At 43.5% G+C, this 20861-nt stretch overlaps 7 protein-coding genes across 7 annotated transcripts; 3 read left to right on the top strand and 4 right to left on the bottom strand.

Annotated features, from left to right (window-relative positions):
* Positions 1-120: 120 nt before the first annotated feature.
* On the top strand, positions 121-722 carry BDR25DRAFT_356502 (uncharacterized protein; the record flags this gene model as incomplete). Its single annotated transcript, XM_033695646.1, has 3 exons — positions 121-257; positions 321-536; positions 572-722. The coding sequence occupies 3 exons, from the start codon at positions 121-123 to the stop codon at positions 720-722; spliced, it is 504 nt and encodes a 167-aa protein (XP_033546096.1).
* A 294-nt stretch (positions 723-1016) lies between these two features.
* BDR25DRAFT_229034 (uncharacterized protein) lies at positions 1017-1196 on the bottom strand (the record flags this gene model as incomplete). Its single annotated transcript, XM_033685295.1, has 1 exon — positions 1017-1196. A coding segment is annotated over one exon (180 nt), but the record flags the coding sequence as incomplete, so codon positions are not given.
* Positions 1197-2487: 1291 nt separating this feature from the next.
* On the top strand, positions 2488-3184 carry BDR25DRAFT_304419 (phosphatases II). Its single transcript, XM_033690206.1, has one exon. The coding sequence runs from the start codon at positions 2518-2520 to the stop codon at positions 3091-3093; it is 576 nt and encodes a 191-aa protein (XP_033546094.1). The 5' UTR covers positions 2488-2517; the 3' UTR covers positions 3094-3184.
* A 755-nt stretch (positions 3185-3939) lies between these two features.
* Positions 3940-4311, bottom strand: BDR25DRAFT_371823 (uncharacterized protein; the record flags this gene model as incomplete). The annotated part of the gene is made up of 2 exons (XM_033697201.1): positions 3940-3980; positions 4044-4311. The coding sequence occupies 2 exons, from the start codon at positions 4309-4311 to the stop codon at positions 3940-3942; spliced, it is 309 nt and encodes a 102-aa protein (XP_033546093.1).
* A 4654-nt stretch (positions 4312-8965) lies between these two features.
* BDR25DRAFT_153525 (ankyrin repeat protein) lies at positions 8966-9259 on the bottom strand (the record flags this gene model as incomplete). The annotated part of the gene is made up of 1 exon (XM_033683936.1): positions 8966-9259. A coding segment is annotated over one exon (294 nt), but the record flags the coding sequence as incomplete, so codon positions are not given.
* A 687-nt stretch (positions 9260-9946) lies between these two features.
* On the bottom strand, positions 9947-10459 carry BDR25DRAFT_195438 (uncharacterized protein; the record flags this gene model as incomplete). The annotated part of the gene is made up of 1 exon (XM_033684324.1): positions 9947-10459. A coding segment is annotated over one exon (513 nt), but the record flags the coding sequence as incomplete, so codon positions are not given.
* A 2873-nt stretch (positions 10460-13332) lies between these two features.
* Positions 13333-15089, top strand: BDR25DRAFT_356499 (uncharacterized protein; the record flags this gene model as incomplete). Its single annotated transcript, XM_033695645.1, has 13 exons — positions 13333-13473; positions 13516-13571; positions 13677-13790; positions 13826-13951; positions 13981-14033; positions 14077-14261; positions 14292-14396; positions 14469-14519; positions 14546-14660; positions 14709-14733; positions 14764-14808; positions 14842-14874; positions 14912-15089. The coding sequence occupies 13 exons, from the start codon at positions 13333-13335 to the stop codon at positions 15087-15089; spliced, it is 1227 nt and encodes a 408-aa protein (XP_033546090.1).
* Positions 15090-20861: the final 5772 nt, after the last annotated feature.

The following is a 20861-nucleotide window of genomic DNA, read 5'->3' as shown; positions in this document are numbered from 1 at the left end:
GTGTTGGCTGGCATTCTTCAGGCATGCCTTGTAGTGAGCTTACGTTACTAAACTAGATCTTGAACGAGATGTGAAGAGTGATCTACGGTTGGAGTTATAGGAGTGACAGGCTTCACTCTGATGTTAGATTTGGAGGGTAAACTCGCTAAATGCTCAGCCAGCTTTGCCCATCAAAGATTGAAGCCGGATATGTTCAGTAATTCTATGGGACTCTGGGCAGAATTTGAAGCGACCGTCGGACTGAGAGAAGAAGGGAAGTTGCTAGAAGCTAGGGTGCAAATAAAATCGTGCTGATATAGCTCGTTATCGCAAACAGCTAGTCGCCCAGAAGGATGGGCGGCATCGGCCTGCACAACAGAACAAGGCCCGCTACTGACTTTGTTGATAGGGGGAACACACTCGAAGAGTCAACAAATAAAAAGCGCAGAGTCCGCTTCGAAGAACCCAAAGTCTGATCTTATAAAGCAGCGAATATATCCGGAACCAACATTCTCTCCCAGCAAACATGACTCTGCGCCAAGAAGTATATCAACTTTGTTCCGCTCTATTAAAGTCGACTTTGTCGCACCAGTAGCATGAGGCTTACAGGCCGTTACAAGATAGCCTACGAGCCCTTAATAGATGGCCATTACCGGCTTGAAATCCCCTCTTGGCCTTGCATTCGGCTACGGTTCAACCCTAGAGAGAATCCCGGGCAACACCGGAAGGTAGGCCCTGACTAATTGCGTCCTACTGCATGTACAGCTGTACTGAGGGCTATATTGCATCTTCTTTTGCGTTGTTCTAGCGAAGCAAAACACCACGGCACTGGCTAATATTTTGAGCAACCTGTGCGTCCTAAAGTTGTTGGGAATTAGAATACATAGTTTCTAATGTGCCTATGCTTTAGTTGAGGGATTAAACACACATATAGGATTGTATCTAACCTTAGAGTGAGTATATCTAGATTTAGAACACGCGTAACAATATTTCGAAGTAGATTATGTAGTCCAATAACTTTATTAGGTTAGGGATAGCTAGAAAATTAGTAAGAGAAGAGACTCACTGTCTATATATATGCACTTGATTGTAGTTAGTATTGTTTGCTCAACACCTGCGCCTCTATAATCTTTCAGGTTGTTCTTGCCTACAAGGACTTTAACAAAGCTAAGAATTCTTAACACAAGTCTTGTTTTATCTACATTATAGGTCTTCTGTAGGCAATAACTAGGTTATTTAGCCTCTTTCTAATACCCTTAAACTAAGGGAAGAAAGGTTCATTCCTTTGAATGGGGCCATAAATAATCTGCCGTTAGCGCGCCAAGTTTCATGACTGTTAATCACCCAAATACTTCCCACTCACCCGCCTTCGGCGTATTGGAGGTACAAGCAGGGGATTGAGGACAGGCGAGTTCACCAACTTGGTGAGAGCCAAGCTGGGGGATTTGGGCGAGTATATTGTAAGGCCTTGACCTAGTCCAGCCTAGTCTGAGGAACGTGAGAGAGTTCTGAGCTGACTATATATGTACGCGTATCTCAGACACTAACTGACCTCTTCCCACCTCCCCTTTTGATTAGCACCGTATCCTAGATTTAAAAGCATAATAACACTCGGCTCAACTTCAGCTCACCCGCTGCTCAGTTTGCACCGCTACGGCTCAGGTGCTCGCTTTCCAACTCACCATTCCATCCTAACTTCGTTAGCTAGTTCTAATTGTAGAAAATACTAGCGTAGTTTCCGTTAGCTCTACGCGAAAGACAACTGCAAGGGTAAGCTGGTAATGAAGTCTTGAAATAGGCCATCTGATGTCCTAGGAATAGGCCAGTCATGCAAAATACCCCGGAAGTTAGCTCTAGTGTCGGCCGAATGTCGAACGCTATAAGGCAAACGGCCCCCTACTATCTTATCCATTCTCCCTAGCTTCTATCTCCTTACTGTTTTTCTGTCTATGTCTATTCCTTCTCTACCTCTATTTACTTATAAGGGGAAATCTTAAGAAAAGATTTTATTTAGCAAGTAAAGACGAAACAAGGAACTAAACTACCTCCCTCTGCTAATAGGGAGCAGATTATTAAAACCCTAGAAGATTAGACACTTAAGCTCTGTTAATAGAAGCTAGACAAATAGGATGTAACAGGCGCTATTTTAGAATCCTCTAAAGATAGATTTAGGATCCTTAGGTCACAGTGTTATTATAGGACGCTGGCAAGAGAGACAATTAAGGTGGAGATAACACAGGCATAGCATGACCTCCTACAACGTACTATTAACTCTAAGTGCTAGAGGTTTAAGGCAAAGTTTTGTTAACGTATTAAGATCTAAGGCAATAATAATTTCTTTAGTTAAATGCTATAAAACCCTTAAATTCTATTATATTGTGACATTTCTAGCTCATGGTGTTAACCTTTTACCACTTATCGGCTATTCCCGAGGATGTGGCGAAAAACGTGACCGAGTAAAGGCTACAATCCTCGGTGCGCCGCTCCCAGTCTAATGCAGCCGCTGGCCCCGTCCCCACAATCCACCGCACGATAACCATGCCGAACCCGTCAATCACCAAGATCGCCGGTCAACTTTACCTTGGCGATAGCACGAGTTCTCGTGATCAGAAAATCCTCGGCGAGTACAACATCACCGCCGTGGTCTCTCTCAGTGGGGGGCAATGGGTCCATTGGAGCCAGCCCTGGTATAAGAAGATCATCCCTAAAGGAAACCACCTCTTCATAAAGTGCGAAGACAGCATGACGCAGGATCTGCTGCCCGAACTTGCCGACATTTGCGACTTCATCAACCAGCGTCTGGATTCCGGTTCCGTCCTCGTCCATTGCGACCGAGGCGTGTCGCGGTCTGCTACGGCTGTGATCGCCTATATAATGCAAACTTATCAGTACGACCTTGCCGCCGCCTTGGCCTTTGTAGGAGAAAAGAGGAAGATCAAGCCGAACGATAACTTTAAGGAGCAGTTAGAGGTATGGGGAGCGGTCGGGGGCAACGTCTGGGTGGCACCGGGAGTTCCCAAGGCAGAATATGCGGTTTACCTGGCGAAGAGGACAAAGAGATTGCAGGAGGCTGGGATGACTGGAAACGAACCAATCGGCGTAACGTCCTTGTAACTAACGACCTACCTTAACTGTACTAAATCCTAGTAGATTGCGCCACGCCTCACGCGCATAGTTAACGCCTGTTTTAATCCTTTAGATTGCAGAGCCCTAGACTTCCAACCCCTTGTAAGAGGCTCTCCTCTGTCCTCTCTAGATAGTTACCTATTTCCCTAATATTGTCAGGAATCTACAATAATAGTAGATGCGTTTTCGCTCTAATCTTTTTTAACTTTGTAAACGTAACGCCCCACTAAAGTTTCCTGTACATACAACAGCTACCTTCTTCCCACTAAGGAGCAGAAGCCTGTAGATGGCCTTGCATAGGCTTCTAGAGGAATGCACTGAGCAAGGATGCGTAAAGCATTACCAGGACTCTGTTAGCTGCTTTAAGGCTTTTATAGACACTTAGAAAAATATTAATTGTACAAGCCTAGCAACGAGGACTTGTCTAACAATGTGGTAGAGCTAGTGCTAACAAAGGTGGAGATTCCATCGCCTTAAGAATACCAGGAGAGATACAACAACTTGAAAACTAGTTTTAAACAGTCACTATATCACGCGAGGATTAGGATTACATTGGGAGTTTGTATGCCTAGAAGTGGCTGTGCTATTGTTTAATTATAGACGATATAATTTAGGGAAAAGGAGTATGTAGCTGGAGAATGGCTTCTCTGGAGTGACAAAGTATGCCGCCAAATAAGAAGCATAGTTGGGAGTGGGTGATAGTTGGAAAGAACAGAACAGTTGGAAGCAGCGGGGCGAGAAAAAGCACTCAGCGGCGACGGGACGTCGGCAAAGGAAACGTTCCAGTACGAACATGCTGAGCCCACCTCTTTCTATATGTGCTGGTTATAGACCTTAGAGGATTGAGACTGGGCTAGTCGCGCCGGAGTCTTTGTCTAGGTAAGGTTCATCTGTTAGCATTCTTCTCCTGTAGTCAAGGGCCGCGAGTAACAACGTACTGCTAATAAACTTGTACGTAATACCATTATACTCGCCAGCAGGTCCCGTACCACTTGCGGCTAGAGTCTTGAGCCACGCCATAATGCCCGGCACCCTAAGGTTGATGCTCTTACCGCCCGTGCCTGTGTGTTGGCCCCAGAGCGACACGGAGCCCCATTCGACAAATTTAGCTGGTGCTTCACCGATGATTGTCGCGTCGGCCTCGTTAAACTCGTTCGGAATGCCCTTATTAACGAGTTGTTCGCACTCCGTGACTAGGTTGGACATGCTGAGCAGAGACGATGTGAAGCTTGTTTGTCGTCGAAGGTGCGCTTGCTAGGCTGACTGGAGCTGCTGGATCTTGGATTAGATGTGCTGAAGAGAGTTGTGGTCGATGCTTTTGGAAGGTGCAATCAGGGCTTCTAACAGGCCGTACTACGGTCCGTGTAAAGTGAACTGTAACGGTCACGTGAGCGGTACCAACGTACTAAGTTTGTGAGCTGTACCGTACTTTTAATAATGCCCTAGGTACAGTACGTAGTACAGACTGTATTACCCTTTTAGGAAGTTTGTATAGTGATTTTAGAGGAGTAGAAGGGCTCTAGCAAACAGTAGGCCTGTGGGAGCGTTTAGAAGGGTTTCTAAGTCTTTTAATCTATCTATCTGCAGTCTGTTGTCTTAAAAATGCTTATTACTATCTATGCGCTTTACTGCTTTACAGGCTTTATTTAGTTAATTAGATACCTCTATTGCCTATTTTGCGCAGTCTTGTAGGCTGCAGAAGTTAATAACCCTCTACACCGCATCTCTTGCCTTATCCTGTAATAGTATACTATCTATAGCTAAAGATTAGTCGCAGCAGTTCCTAGAGGACTGTAATTATAACACTAGGGTTAAGTTTATAATTAACTAGAATAATATATAGCTGTTAGACTTAACATAAGTGTTGCCCTTAGCGCAATTAAGTTACGCATAAAGAACAAGACTATGTTGTAAGGCAATTATACACTGTTAAAAGTATAGGCTTATAGCGCAGATTTAACGCTTTTAGAGGAGCAGGGCAAGGTAATCTGCTGCTAGCTACAGAATAAGGTAGTAAGCAGCAAGCTTTTAGACCTCTTTGCTTATGTTAATAGGGAGAATTAGTTATTTAATAGCTATTTAGACTTTAGTCCTGCGTCTCTAGAAACCTATAATATTAGCTGTTTTAACTAGAGTACAACGTACTACGCCTCGTTGGAAGCGCTGGGTGCAATCCCTATTGTTTTTTGTCTACTATTAGTAGACAGCAAGTGCCGCTAGGGCGCTACTAGCACCCTTAGTATATAGTCTGCTCCTTAGTCTCTTCTCTCCATTAATATATACGATCAACCACTGCCGTGACTCTAAACCCCATACTTCAATAGATATGCTCTGGGAGCGTGGGAGGCCCTACGAACTTGTCGAGGATCTCAAGGCTAGCCGTTGCGAACTGTATATTCCGCACCAGGAGAGCATGCACCGTATTGGTGTTGAGTGCGAATGCAGCTACGGCAGAGTCGAGCTGGGCTGACTGAGATGGTGGTGTAGTCGCGAACATTAGGTATCGTTTTGATGATGGCTTGACTGCGCGATGCTATCCACTCGACGCGGGTACTGGCTAGTGAGTATGCTTTGTGGAGAGAACTTGTGGATATCGAGTTCTTGTAACCTGGTGACACGGTGGATGGTGGAAAGTCGTAGGAGGCAGGCGTGATGGAATGCAACACTGGACGGTATACCTCGTCCGAGAGGATCTGAATGCCTTTGAATTGACCAACTCAATGATTTTGTCGAGTTGGCCCTTCGGTATAATGGCACCTGTTGGCTTCTATGGGTCGCTAGAGAGCATTAGCAGGGTACGAAAAGCTGGCCATTCAACAAACTTGATGACTTTCAATTTCGTGTTCGGTTTGATCATTGCCTCCAGCTCTTGTAAATTGACACTTTAGTTCTTTTTTGAACGAGCTTTCCATATATTTACTTCTGCGCCAAGCGAGGCTGGTAACTCATATAACTGTTGGTGTCCAAGATTCGGGCTAATACTTAGCTTGCTCAGGTTTGCTCAGGCTACTAAGACCTGCTCAGGATTGCACAGCCACAATCTCATGTTACTTAGTCACTGCTCAGTTTCACACCCTTGTATGCTCAGGTTCAAAAGCCGAAATGGACTTGGTACAGAAACCTTCCTTCCCTGTGCCTCAACAGCCCCTACTGCGGTTACTATAGCTCCTACTTCCTTCACTATAGCTCCTACTACCTTCACTATATCCCCTTAGCCATTGCCATGGCCCTCACTGCCCCGCCATCATAGATGTAAATAAATACTCTGCAACAGAGCACTTAGACTTAGACCAATACACTTCACTTCATCAGATTTCTACATAGCTGCATGCTTACACCACCTCTCCATTTGCAACAGAGTCATGTATAGCGCTGCCTCCTTCTAATTTAGGGCTTCACAGTGTGAACAGTGCATGGCGTGGGTCAAAGAGGTCATACCGTTCTGAAAGACGGGTTGCAAGCGTAGCAATAGGATTTTAGGGTTAACTCGGGTGGGATCTTGGCCGGCATCGTAGAGGTGAGAGGGTAGGATAGCATAGGGCAAGGCTTACATATCAACACGCCCTAGTGGGGGCAAACCGTAAATAGGACCATTTAGGATAATTTTTGAGAGATTATTGAGCTGGCATTGCCCAACAAGATTTTGTTGACGCGTATATAACACGCACGAGTCAGTTCAATTCTTATGATTCTAAAATAAACATGCTCCCTATATCTCACTCTATCGTTACTACATGCTCACAAATACGAGTGAACTGATCTATCGGATTACTAATATCTCAACCCGGTGCACACACGCTGGGTTTACCACCATGGGTTACGATCGGCATGAATGCAGTGTTTGAGGCCTCACACGCTACTTCAATACCGCGCTTGTCTTCCCCAATGGGCCACATCGTCGTCATAGCGTCCCGCAGCCGAGCCATGATGTCGGCCTGGTCCACAAGCGGCAGATTAGCGGTATTCTGGTTGGCGAGAGCGAGTGCGTCGCGCCTATTCTTGTCCTTGCAGAGTGGATCGGCTCCGTGCGCGAGGAGAATCTCGATAGCTTCCAGAGTACCGGCCTTAACGGCGTGGTGCAAGGGCGTCTGTTCGTCGGGGTCGGCCTTACTATCCACAGCAATCCCAGGGTTTGCAAGCAGTAGCTTGAGAACGCAGATATGATCATGCGCCATCGGGCGCTGGAATTGGTTGGCGGTCAGCAGCAGCGGGCTTATACCGGACGAATTTTTAGCATTAACGTTCGCACCTTCGTGAAGCAGCATCCCAACAGCCCAAACGTCTTTGCGGTGCACCGCTAGGTGTAGCGGAGTATTGAGTGTGTTAGGCTGGACGATATTGACCTTGGTAGAGGAGTGCAGGAGGAATGCAAGGGCATCTAGACGGTGCTTTTCCAACGGCCCTGAATCGTTTCCGTAAAAGAGCTTCACGAGCGGATACTGACCTCCGAAGTCTGCTTTATTTGTGTCCGCACCTGCATCAATGAGATCGCGGATTAGATTTTGATAGCCCTTGAAGTTAGCATTCTCAATAGCGAGATGCAGAGGCGTCTTTCCGCTCCTCTTGGACACCACGTTCACATCAACATTATGCTTGATAAGCTCCTGCACGCATTTATTATGTTTGCTGCTGGCCCCTTGGACGGCTTTAATTATAGGCCCAGGACGAGCTTGGTGGCGTGGAAAGGCTTTTCCGGGATTGCAACCAATTTCAAGCAAAGCTCGAACAGCTGCAACTTTTCCTTGGGTACAGTAAATTTCCAATAGTCTGTAGTCACGATCCAGCCATTTACTGAGACTGAGTTTGTGGATTCCGGTGCTCCTGCTTTTATGTATTGCGGGTGTCGGTACACTTAAGGCAGACTCCCATGAATCCTGGATATACACACCTGGGTTGATATTGGGAACTGGTTCCTGTTTTCTCAGCTGAAACGGCTTTGGGTACCGTTCCAGGCTAAGGGTTCCCCAAACCAGGTCGATAACCCTATGTTTCCTATTAGCAAGTTGAATTTAATTCGTAAATGCGAATAAATAACGCACCTATGTTCACCTTGCTCACGTAGGCCTATTTTATGAAGATGCCGACTACCAATCCCATTGAAATGGATGCTCAGACGTGTACAAGTCCCAATATTTCTTAAGCTGGGCTGTCGATACTCCTGGTTCGTTACGGACTCGGGATACTTTTCGTATCTGGAGTATTTGTTGTTCACGTCCACTGCACCCTCCGCGAGCAGTTCCTTAACCACTGCTTTATGCCCATTTAGTGCTGCCCACAACAGCGGGGTCCGTCCATAAAAATCTTTAGTGTTCAAACCATTGTTGCCATTGGAGTCTGGGTCGACGCAGTCCTTCGCGAGCAGCAGCTTTACCACTGCTTCGTACCCATTCTCTGCGGCCAACGATAGCGGCGTCCGGCCGGCATTGTCGTTAGAGTCTGGATCGATGCCGTCCTTTGCGAGCAGCTCCTGGACTACTGACTTGTCCCCGTACCATGCCGCCCACGACAGTGGCGTCCGTCCGTATCTAGAATCTTTGCTGTTCACGTCCGCTCCGCGCGCGAGCAGTTGCCTAACCACCGCCTTGTGCCCATTTAGTGCTGCCCACAACAACGGCGTCCGTCCACAAGAATCTTTAGCGTTCAAACTGTCGTTATCATAAGAGCCTGGGCCGACGCTGTCCTTCGTGAGCAGCAGCTCTACCACTGCCTCGCACCCGTTCTCTGCGGCCAACGACAGCGGTGTCCGACCGGCATCGTCCTTAGAGGTTGGATCGACATCGTTCTTTGTGAGCAGCAGTTTTACTACTACCTCGTGCCCGTTCTCTGCGGCTAAAGATAGTGGTGTCCGACCGGCATTATCCTTGGAGTCGGGGTCAATGCCGTTCTTCACTAGAAGTAGTTTTACTACTCCCTCCTGCCCATTCTCTGCGGCCAACGACAGTGGCGTCCGACCGGCATTGTCTTTAGAGTCTCGATCGACGCCGTTCCTTGTGAGCAGCAGACTTACTACTGCCTCTTGCCCGTTCTCTGCGGCTAACGACAGCGGCGGTTTTCCTTTGTGGTTGAGGGCATTCAAGTCTGCGCCCGCTTGGATAATAATTCTCGTAACTCCAAGGCTTGCTCTTGAAGCGGCGATATGAAGAGCACTGTTGCCGGCCCCATCATTAACGTCGACTTGTGCACCACTCTTAATGAGTTGGTGCACCAGTGCTTCATTGTTACCCTTGGCACTTTCCAGCAACCACAAATCTCGCAAAGTTGGGAGTTGATTGAGACTATTACTCCAATCGAACCATTTAATTATAACACTTGCTGATGCTGTGGCGTGGGTAAGCCAGTTCGATATAGCGTAACCCACGAGAGCTCTCTGTGAGGCCGGGCTCTTCTGGATTGTGGTCTTGGTGTCATGTTTTATCAGCTTTGAGCCAGTTCGAGTGACCAGATCAGCACCGCCATGGAATTCGGGAAAGCTCAAGTAAGTCCAGCATGTGCGGAATAGGAGAAAGTTAGCCTCTTCCGGCACAACGTAAAAATCTGAAATCCCGGGCTCATTCCGGAGACGTGGCTCGAGAAGGAAGTCTTTTACCGTTTGATGGACCAAGTGTACAGTCTCCGTCTCGCTGTCCGTGTAAACAAGAGTCTCGCAACACATGTAAACAGAGCAGCACTCCTCAACGTCCGCATCGGAAGGCAGGGCATTCCTAGCCCACCGGTTTGTGCCAGTTCCAAAGGCTAGTGCAAGTTCTTTAATGTTGAGCGGTCGGGCTGATGTGCATATCCAGGTGAGCACGAATATAGCTTCCTGTCGATTTTCTTCGGCAATGTGCTTGATGATTCCGCAGTAAATTTCGTAGAGGTCTGAAGGGAGATTTTGAAGCACCTGACGCATTTTATGTATCGGACTTCGAGCAAGTTCGTGGAGCATAAGCGAAGCCCAGAGAAAGGTACCTCCAGCATGCTGCGTCAATTTTTCCTCTATCTCATTAGCGATAGTCCCGGGGAGCTTCTTTTTGGTGTCGGATAGTTCCTTGACCTTAGCTCTAATGAAATTCATCAGGTCGACATTCACTAGCCCGGAGTCAACCCGGAGATGGATCCACTCGTGGCCTAATGTCTCCCCTATTTCTGTCTTTGGTCTCGCGGTCACTAGAACTTTGATTTGACATTTTGTGAGCCCAGAGAGTACTTTAGGCATCCTTGACAAGGATGAAAGGACGGTTTGTCGGGACTCTTCTTCACATTCGTCGAGGGCATCAACGAGAAGGTATATAGTTTGGCAGTCGATGACGGAGAATATGCTCTGGAGGTGGCGCCACAGGGTCTCAAAACTCAGGATTTTTTCTTCTTTCATTTTGAAGTCTTGCTTTACCACCTCCCAAGTTGACGTGCGTAAGGTTAGAAGCTGCCAAATAAGCGACCTGAGAAATCCAAGTCCGGTCCTGCGGTATCCGATCTTGTTGTCAAAGAAGTAGTGAATGAGAAGATAGTCAGATGAAGCCTCGATCGTTTCTTCTGACTTTTCTTCAAGCCTTTCTACGGGTTTCTCTTCGGACCTTTCTTCCAGCTCTGCTTCAGACTTTTCTTCGAGTTTTTCGAGCTCTCCTTCGAGCATTTTAAGCTCTTCTTTGTGTTCTTCTTTGTGCTTTTCTTTGTGCTTTTCTTTGTACTGTTCTTTGCGCTTTTCTTTGAGTTTTTCTTCGAGCTTTTTCTCGAGCATTTCTTGAAGCTTCTCTTCGAGCTTTTCAAGAAGGAAGCAAGCAAGTGTTGTCTTTCCAATTCCGGGCGAGCCTGTTATAGCCCAGAAACTGTGGTTAGTGTTTTGGGTCCATGCTTCATATTCGTCGCGCTCAAGAACCCATTCACACGTCCCAGGATGCCTATCCCTAGATATTGCAGCAACATCGTCCTTGGGGTCGGAAAGAAAGAGCAGCTTCAATGCGCGATTAAAGTCTTCAGGGTCATCGGGCGGAACATCTTGTACATCGCGCAGGCGTTGATTGGAACTTGGCTGGCTAGGAAAGTGGACATCGCCATGGATGGTCCCGTATATGGCGATTGCGTTTCCATCAGCCTTGTTATGCTGGTAAGCCGTTCTATCCAGGACAGTTGGTGTCATTTCTTATGGCGGCAGTCTAATTAACAATACCTTTGGACAATAATGAGCTCTATATTGCTTCTGTAACTCTAGCGCACAAGTGCAGCGAATGGAACTCACTCAGTTTCGCTCGGAAAATTTGGTCCAGGGCAAGGCTGAGGCCAGCTCCCCCCGACCCACAGTTGATTAGGGCGTTTGAAGGGGTCCACGACTCTTTCGGCACCACAGGATTATATTTCTAAATAAATATTCAATAAAATACTAATGCATAACGAAAAACTGGGTAATCGAGGTCGGAGACAGGGAGTGGTTGTCAGAACTGCTGCAGTTCCTTGAGGCTGTGGTTTGCCAAGATCTCAGCTGAACGGAATGTTGGCGCAAGACACTTGCTCTAGCTTCAGCCTCAGCACCCATTATGACCTCACAATTTCGGCCAGAAGTTCTATGTCTTCTACTTACGGGTGATAGACGCTGTATCGCATTAAATCATACAGTATTGGTATGTCTACGGCACAAGGTATAGAACGATGCTCACAGAGAGAAATAGGAGGTAGCTAACTGGTGGTACTGCTGCAGTCTCTCCGCGGCTTGGCCAGGCAATTACCTTGATGTAAAGATTCAGGAAGCACGAGCGAAAGTACATGGCGCATCGGACCACGTTGATCAGCATAAGGACCAGCTTGACAACTTGCTGGGCACAATTTAACTTGTCTAGGGTGAGAGAACGCTGCAAACTCCCGCGACTGAGGAGCAAATCCAGGCAGTCCTAGACATAGGGGGAAGACCTGACAGACAAGGTAGACTTGGCTGCTCAACTGGGAAAGGGCAAAGTAAAACAGTGCATGCATGCAACTATAAGTGGAGACAGAGATGAGAAGGACCTTCATAATATCTGAGCTCGATTAGACCAGACAAAAGCAGATCTTACTGCACGAACCCTGATAGCGCACGTTGGGCTTAACGGGACCGTGCGTGGTGGCTTTGCAGCAGCCTTGTCAATTGTTCAGAGGGTTGACAGAAACGTCCAGCGAGACCTTGCAGGGACTTGCCATTGCCGCTCAGCTTGTTCCTCTCACAGATGGGGATGTCCAAGCGCTGAATCTTATCGATAAGGTGGAGTGTTACCTTTCGCGCAAATGTGAAACACTGATCTTGTTGAACGGCAGACTCAACATCCAGAGGAAAGGGTATACAAGAACAACCACGAGGCTCACAGGACAAGCCTAGTCCTCAATGGCAGATCAGATGCAGCGGGATCGCGGGGATGAGAGCGCTCGAACTGTTGTACGAGCTCGGCTATGAAGAAATTCTCATAATCCTTCACTCTTCTGTTCCTGTCGACAACATGTCTCACTAGTGACTATGAATAAGGCTTGAGCAGTTGGCAATAACTTGCTAACTGCTACGTCGCTGCCATCTTTATTGCGGTGTCTTGCGATGGAGTGCTCAATACCTATCTGATGTCCATGATATCGTCCTGCTCAAACTGTGCGCGACGAAGAGAATTGACCGTCTGGTCCTCTCCCATATTTTAACCATCATCAAGTATCTCCCCTACTTGTTACCCCCACTTCCTGCCTTCCACACGCGGGCTAGGCACCAGAGATCTAGCATGAAGTCGTTGTGCTAGCAGCTGATATGAGAGCCTCTGTGGATAATCACATCGCAACAGCAGGTGATTATTCGCGCGCTCGGAACGTCTTGAAGGAGGATGCGTGTAGCCGGTTGACTTCATTGCTTGCCATCGAAAGCCACAATGTCCGTTGAGACTATGAATGACGACGATGCTCGCTCTCGGTAGCTGCTGGGAGAGGTATATGGAATATTCCCCCTACCACCACGTGCAGGCTTCGCGGAAGGATTGGGCGGATTTGTAGCAGTCTAAATCGGGAGGTTGGTGTTGCATGGGGATACCTAACAACATAGCAGATCTCGATTACGAGCGAGCGAGCCTCATCGTCAGTCGCCTTACCACGAACTAATAGACTGAGACGTGGACGAAGTATCAGAGAGCTCACAGTCGGAACCGATAGATAAACCTGTCTGCTTCTATCCATGGCTGCACGGAGGGGCGAGCCATAACTTAGACAACACAATCCCAGATCTTCTCGATTTACTAGTTATTTGTCCATATGAAAGGTTATAATGGAGCGAATGCTATACTGCGTTCAACGCTTGAGGGAAACCACCACCAACCTGATACCCAGAAATTACGACACGTCTCAAACTCTGCAGTCGGTCGCTTCAATTCGCTCACAACAAAGCCTCAGAGGGTGAGTAATCTTGCAGGCAAGGCCAGACAACACCACAACAAGGAGACGAAGACGGGATCGCTCTTGCTGCCCGCAAGCGATAACGCCAGAAGATTCTGGTGACCTTCTGACCCTCACTCCGTGAAGAGCAAATAAATGTAGGAAGGGTTACCGATGTCTTTCGAGCTCAAGGCAGGGACTAAACTAATAATGACGGGATATAGCACAGGTACCTACGCAAACCACATATCACTAGTATATCTAGCAGAAAAGAAGGAATTTGAGGTCAATATAAACAAGAGTCCAGAGTACAATTTTAGTTGGCGAATGGGAAGGCGGTAGAATCTGTTAGATGAGTCACAGTAACGATGAGTTTCGCAAATACCGGACGCCAGGAGGTAGAAGGCGCTTTCATTTGTCACTTTAATGTGTTCAGGACACTCGAAATCCCAGATCCCATTGGCATGGCCTTTCTCAGTGCAAACGAGACTCTCACCAAGTTCACCAGTCGGCTTCCCGAGCTTCCAGCCAACTGAAAATGCTCTTTGTGGATTTCTGCTGTCCGTACAGCCGCGAATCGGGTTTCATGCATTGGGAGTAGTAACGCGATTGTTGTTCATGTAGATACTGGCTCTGAAATTGCGCGAGACAACGGACACAATGCAATGCGGTATAACCTTGGATGCGAGGAACTCATACTCGCTGACGGGTCGCTTGAATACAACAGTGGCTACACTCATGTCGAGGTTAAGCTTCTTCGGAGACGTAATAAGCCGTTTCTTGAATGGAAATGGTTGGGAGGTGAAAGAGTTCGATTACATGTTCTGAAGCACCCTTAGTTAGATGTCCTCCTGGAAGAAGATCTTATCGATCGGTTCCAAATCTTTCCTCAGGGGGCGTACGCTCTGTTATTTGGCCCACGCTTCTTTATACAGTCCGAGCTCGTATTTCAAAAATTCTAAAACTAATAAGGCTTCAATGGTTTTGTGTCGTAAATATTGCTGCACTTTATTGAGTCTTCCCTAGGTGGAACATATTTCCTAGCTTGCGGGAACCTTGACCTTTCGGTGAGGCATCGAACGACCTTGACCAGAACTGGCAACATGGATGTTTCCTGGAGACTGGTGTCAATCAAGAGTATTGCGAGCGGAAGACAGCGATCGCATGGACTCTAGGTCTCAAATCGGCTAGAAGGAAAGACTGTTTCGGTGGCGAGTGCCGCGGACGGGTGTGCTTTCTGCAACTATAGGATCCAGGCGAAGTGTTTGAGTATCCCTTCTTGTGAGAATGCTAAATGACTAACACTATGAGCATTTCAATATCTAGACAAGCTGAATCAGCAAGATCCTCCTACAGGTTGTGCACATAGCACACCGCACATATACACAGCGGGAAGTATGCCGACTCAATGTTCTCTTTGAAGTGAGCGATAGTTACTGCAAGGACCACGATTTGGCAGACTTCATTATCTGCTGGTTACGCATCTTCCCATCGGTATTTTGCTAGGTGCTGAATTGCCTATTGCCTATTCTGCAACTTTTCAAAGATTGCATTCACGGTCGGTTGTTGATTCGGACGAGCAGGTATTAGCCTTCCTTTTCGGAAGCTTGGATGACATAATCAGGCGTCTCGCTTAGCGCACAGGCCAGCATCTAATATATGTCTACTAATCGCCTCTCTTACTCCTTTACTTAACTATAAAACTTTAACAAAGGGCTCTATGTTAATAATAAGTAAGAGTAAGTATATATAGCTAGTCTAATGCTAGCAGATAATAAAATACAACTAACATTAGACAGTAAACAGGCCTAATGCTCTCTGCCTAAGCCTTAGTAATCTTAATAGTAAGGAAACTAAAAAAGCTAAGTCTAGTAAAGTAACTACTAACTTCTAATAACAATCTAGCTGTATACTATAGAATTGTCCTAGATGCTAATGTTTTTAAGCGCTCTAATCTGCGCGCACTAGGTTTACTAGCAAATGTGATGACAAGCACTGTCTCTACTACCGTATGGAGCTAGGGAAGCAAGGCAGAGTAGGTCAGCTCTATTTCAGCTACACTAAGATAGAGAGGAGAAAAGGAGCTTTAAGGGCAGCTCTGCAGAAGAAGTGCTTGCGGCGCTAAGGCGCTAGCAAGGACGCTAGCGCTAAGCAAACTAATAGTGTTGCGCTAGTCGCACCCCCTATATCCTAATTAGCTGCACAGGCAGCTTGTTATGTGAAGCGCGACAGAGCTCTCTGCGTAGGACCGTTACATCACCCCCTTCTAAGGCAGTCTTATCCCTAAGACTAGGTAGTTTAGCGCCTCTATGTTAGTCTTTAAACTAGTTAAGACCTTAGCGCAGGTTAATTATTAACCTTTATAAGTTTTATATCTTTACCTTTTTTATACGCTTGCAACTAGGCGTCTAGTCGCGCTAGCAGACTAGGCTTAGTAGGATATGCTTAGTGGAAGTCCCTTACCTTATGCAGAGCTCTAAGGAATCTGTTAGCATTATACTAGGTAGGGTTAGGATTATAGCCTACCTATAAGGCTTAGTATTAGAGACGCCTGCGGTGGACATAACTATCTAGGATGTCCTAAACCTGCTACTTAGAGTAACTGTTAACTTTAATTAGCTCCTTTAGAGGCTTAACCTAACCTAGCAGCGTTGTAGGTGCTGCCTGCTGTAGGCAGTCTGCGTGGAAGACGTTGTGCATCTTTATGTACAGGGGGAGCTTAAGCTAGTACAAATAACCTCTTATGCCTATAATTAGATAGGGCCTGTACATCTGCTAGTTAAGCTTCTAGCTAGGGCGCCCTATAGTAAAGCCCTTAAGAGTTATGTATACCTTGTTGCCTACTATAAAGTTAGGCTTACACTGCTTTTTATTTACCTAAGCTGCTTACTACTTTTAGGCTTAAGTAATGCCTTTCCTTATAATCTTAATTACTTGTTATATAGTGTTGTAGTAGAGCTTAGCATAGCTCTAAGCCTTCTTACGTAAAATCTGCTCTAGCGCAGTTAGTAAGCGTTTTATACATGCCTCTTAGTCCTAGTAGTGTGTTAGATAATAGCTAAACTTAATTTTAAACAGTAATAACCTTATTATTTTATGCAGTAGAGATGCTTAAGCTTAGTCTATGTAGGGCAGCAGGTCTAACTAGTTGTCTTAGAAGTAATTAACAAATAGACGCAGTTACTAGTTAATATACTAATTTAGCACCTCTATGTTGCTGTTAGTTTAAGAATAGTAGAGTGTAAAAAGCTTTTATTTAACACTAGTAAAGCAGTAAAGCTTATCTATAAATGCAGAGGTAAACTATAGTCTATAGTTAAAGACAATTAATTAAGAAGGTCTATAGACGCGCTAGATATGGTAATAGTATAGGTCTGCAGCCCCTATAGTAGTAATAGTCTTATAGCATAGTAGTAAGAAGCAGCGCTTGCTTAGACAGTCTACTATAATAAACGCATTATTATAGCTAGCTTAATTAGGTAGAAATAACTTAAAATTTATAAAAATATTTTGCTATGCTTACTTAGGTATTAGTAGTAGCTTAAGAAGCCCTAAGGTCTTATCTTAAAAGATATAGCTCTACTAACAGGCCTTATAGGCACTAATGTAGGTCTTAATGTTCTAGCTTATACTTAGCTAGTAGTACTACTTGCGCAGCAGCTTAGTTATTTTCTTAGTTCTAGGATGTGTAGTAAGTTGCGTTGCATAAACAGCGCAGATAAAGTAGGTCCTTAGGAACTAGATAGCTAGAACTACAAGCTTCCCTTCCTTTAGTAGTAGGCCCTTAGCATTAATTTTTTATTATAAGCTAGGATTCTGCGCTTTATTATAGTAGTATTATAAGCTTTTATAATTCTAATTAGCATTTAGAATTTAATTAATAAGCTTATACAGTTAATCTATTAGCAGCAGCTTTATAAGCTTTTTATTTAGCAGAGAGGTGCTCTACAGGGCAGCGTGTAATTAAGTAATAAGACTAACACTAATCTACTTTTAGCTTAGAAAAAAGTGTGTATAAGCAGCTTTATTTTTTTCTTTCTGTGTTTTAAGCTCTTTCTACTTCCTTAACAGCGCGTCTATAACAACATTAGTAGTGCCTAGGCAGTAGGTTAGCGTAAGGTTAAAGTCTGCTATTAGCATAGCTTATTATATCTAGTAAAAGGTAAGCTTACGCTTAATAGCAAAGTACTTAAGAGCTTAGTAGTTAGTAATTACTATAAATAGCTTATCTTATTATAGGCCTATTAGCTGCACTTACTACTTTTATAAGCCTTAGACAACTGTAAGCATTTCTTTATTATATATATTATAGTTTATCTGCAGCAGGCTTATAGTCTTAGAGTAGAACGCTATAGGGCGCCAGATGCTGTTGTCCTGCAGCTGTAATAGTACTCTTGTAATAACTCTGTTGCTTACGTTAGTCTTTATACACGTCTTATAATTTAGTAAGTAGTGCGCAAGGATGTTATTTAACAGCATAAGGTCCTTAGCGCGCTTAAACACAGCTAACTTATGCTTTTTTAAAGGATGCTAGGCGCCACACTTAAGCAGCTTTATAAGCAGCTGTATAATGCAACTATAGTCCTTAAGGAAGGCGCAGTAGAAGTTGTAGAACCCTAGGAACAACTATAAGCTCTTAATTAAAGTTAGTATAGGCTAGTTTTAGACAGCAGCTACCTTAGTAGAGTCCTTACAAATTCTATTTATACTAATAATAAGACCTAAGAATTTTATTTTAGTAACTATAAATTTACTTTTTTTAAAGTTAATCTGCAGGCTAGTGTTTTATAAATAATGTAAGACTTTAGCAACATGTGCCTTATGCTGCAAGGGGTTGTCTAAGTAGATTAAAATGTTGTTAAAGTAGGCTATATAAAAGTTATTAAGTAGGCTATGTAGAACCTAATTAATATATTACTAAAAAGTTATAGAGCTGTTATAGAGTTTAAAGGGCAGCACATAATACTTATAGTTGCTATAGTGTGTTTAAAAGGTAGTTAGGTCCTTAACCTTTTTAGTAAGCTAGATGCAATAAAACACCTATTATATATTAAGCTTAGTAAAGACCTTAGCTGTAGCTAGCTGTGTAAGCGTCTTCTAGATTAAAAGTATTAGGTAAGTGTTTTTTTTTATAATTACATTAAGCTTATAATAGTCTATATAAAACCTTTACTTTTTTTTTAGCTTCTTAGTAAATAAGACTAGAGAAGTGTAGCTAGCGTTGCTGTGCGTAATAAATCTATGTTGTAGGTAGTTATCTAGATAGTCCTTAACTAGCCTAAGCTGCTCTAGAGACATGCTGTATAGCAAGCTGCTTAATAAGGTGTTCTTTGCTATTAGCTTAATATTATAGTTAACGCTAAGTTAGTGTAGCAGCAGTTTATCTAAGTCTCTTTTTAAGAAGTAGGCTAGCGTAGCTCTAGCGTACGCAGGGGATAGTAACTTCTTAAGCATTAGCTGTTAGAGCTTATTCTTAGAATTAACTATTGCAGGTGCTTAACAGTCCTTAATTAGTTAATTAACTTTATAAATGCTAATATGTCTAATTATAATATCTTTACGCCTTACGTGTAGCATAAATGCAGCAGTGTTAATTACATTTACCTCTAGCCCTACCTTAGCAAGTGCTTTTCTAGAGACAGCTAGTTAACATTAGCGCGCTTAATTAGCGCTAGGGAGTATTAGTTAAAGATTAAGTTACTTTTTTATTTTTTTTAAGTTCTACTACTAATTATGCTTTTAAGTTAATTAAGGTTAGTATTAATTAATTTTTAATATCTTTATAAACTTATTTTATTAGTTAGTGTCTACTTAATAAGATTAGTTAATCTGTAAAAACGCGCTGCGTGTAGGGACAATAATATTATGCTTGTAGTCCTGCGTCTAATTATTATTTAGCTACTAAATTAATTATTCTTTATAGTTAATCTAAACACTAGCCTTTTTAAAGACCTTATAGCCTATAATTAAGTTATAACAGCCTATGTTATAGAAAATAAAAAGTATAGGTAGCTAGTAGCTATTAATTACTAAATTTATGTAAAAGTACTTGTCTACCTGTCTGTTTAGTTAATTATTATATCCTGCAATAAAGATAGACTTAATGCTAAGCATCTTAGGCTGTAGGTGCTTCTAGATTGTCTGTAAGTGTTGTAGGTAAATTAGATTATAGCTGCTAGCCTTTATGTTAATAAGACTGTTTAAGCGTATAGTAATTCCTCTAGCAAAGACGCAGTAAGGCAGCATAAAAGGCTTACTGCTAAATAGCAGCTTACACAGCTTTTATGCTAGCGCTTTGTCTGTTAACTCTAAAGAGAAAACTTTTTTTAAAGTAAGTCTTTTTTTAATTTACTATCCTTACTAGAGCTTACAGCGTCTAGCTTCTGCGCTGCTTCTATAGCTTTACTCTTAGCGTAGGCGTAAGAGCAGTTACAACTTATATGTTCTAGCTAATAGCATAAGTAGTAGGTTATAGCATTCTTTATTAAAGCTACCTGCGCTTAGAGTGTTGCTAAAGTTGTTAAGGCAGTAGCAGCAGCAGCAGGTTAAAAAACGTTCTAATGTGTAAGCTTCTTTTAACCTCTTTGCGTGTGTTACGCGCTTAACTTTATAGTAGACCTTTGTAGTAAGAAGGATATCTAGTAAGCTTACTTTATGTAATTAAAAAAGCTAACTATTAAGTTATTATAGTAAGTCTTTATATATACTTAAAGCTAACTTAATAAAGTGTTATAAATCTTATCCTTCTACTGCTTAAGCAGCAGCTTAGCTTTATTTATAAGGCATGTAAACTAGGCCTTAAAGTCTTTAAAATTCTAAGATAGCTTTATCTTAAGCTAGTAAAGCTTAGTCTTAGCTTTTATTTACTAGTTAGTATTTTTAAAGTTTTTTTCTAGAAAGCTTATAATATTCTTAGTTATTACTAGCTTACTTTACTACTTTTAGGCTTTAAAGTAGAGAACTAGTTAACCTAGCACTTAACTACTTACTTTACTTTTAGTATAGTGTACTTAAGTGTTTTTCTTCTTTATAAAGTTACTATCTACAGGTATAAAGTAGTCTGCGTTATAAAGTAGCTTGCCTATTAAAAGGTCTTTTTAGTAGTTAAATTTAATATTGTTTTTACCTATAAACCTAGGCAGATCTTCTGCTTTAGCTAACAGTTTTAGCCTAGCTCCCTAGCTTATAGTACTAATATAAAAGAGGTTAGGTGTTCTTAGTGTAGCTAGGTTAAATTACAGTTGCTTTCTTAGTATAGTTAGTATAGGTGTGCCCCTTAGCGCTTAATAAGCTCTATTTAAGAGAAATAATTAGTTACACGCTAGTATAGTAGTAGCCTTAAGTTTTTTAACTTTATCTTTATAATTAGCTAGGTGTTTAAAAGTTTTATTTAGTAAGCTTTAAAGCTT

This window comes from Lindgomyces ingoldianus, assembly GCF_010093535.1.
Source record: "Lindgomyces ingoldianus strain ATCC 200398 unplaced genomic scaffold BDR25scaffold_21, whole genome shotgun sequence".
Lineage (NCBI taxonomy): Eukaryota > Fungi > Ascomycota > Dothideomycetes > Pleosporales > Lindgomycetaceae > Lindgomyces > Lindgomyces ingoldianus.
The sequence above is the reverse complement of the archived record's forward strand: the minus strand, read 5'-3'. Positions and strand labels throughout refer to the sequence as shown.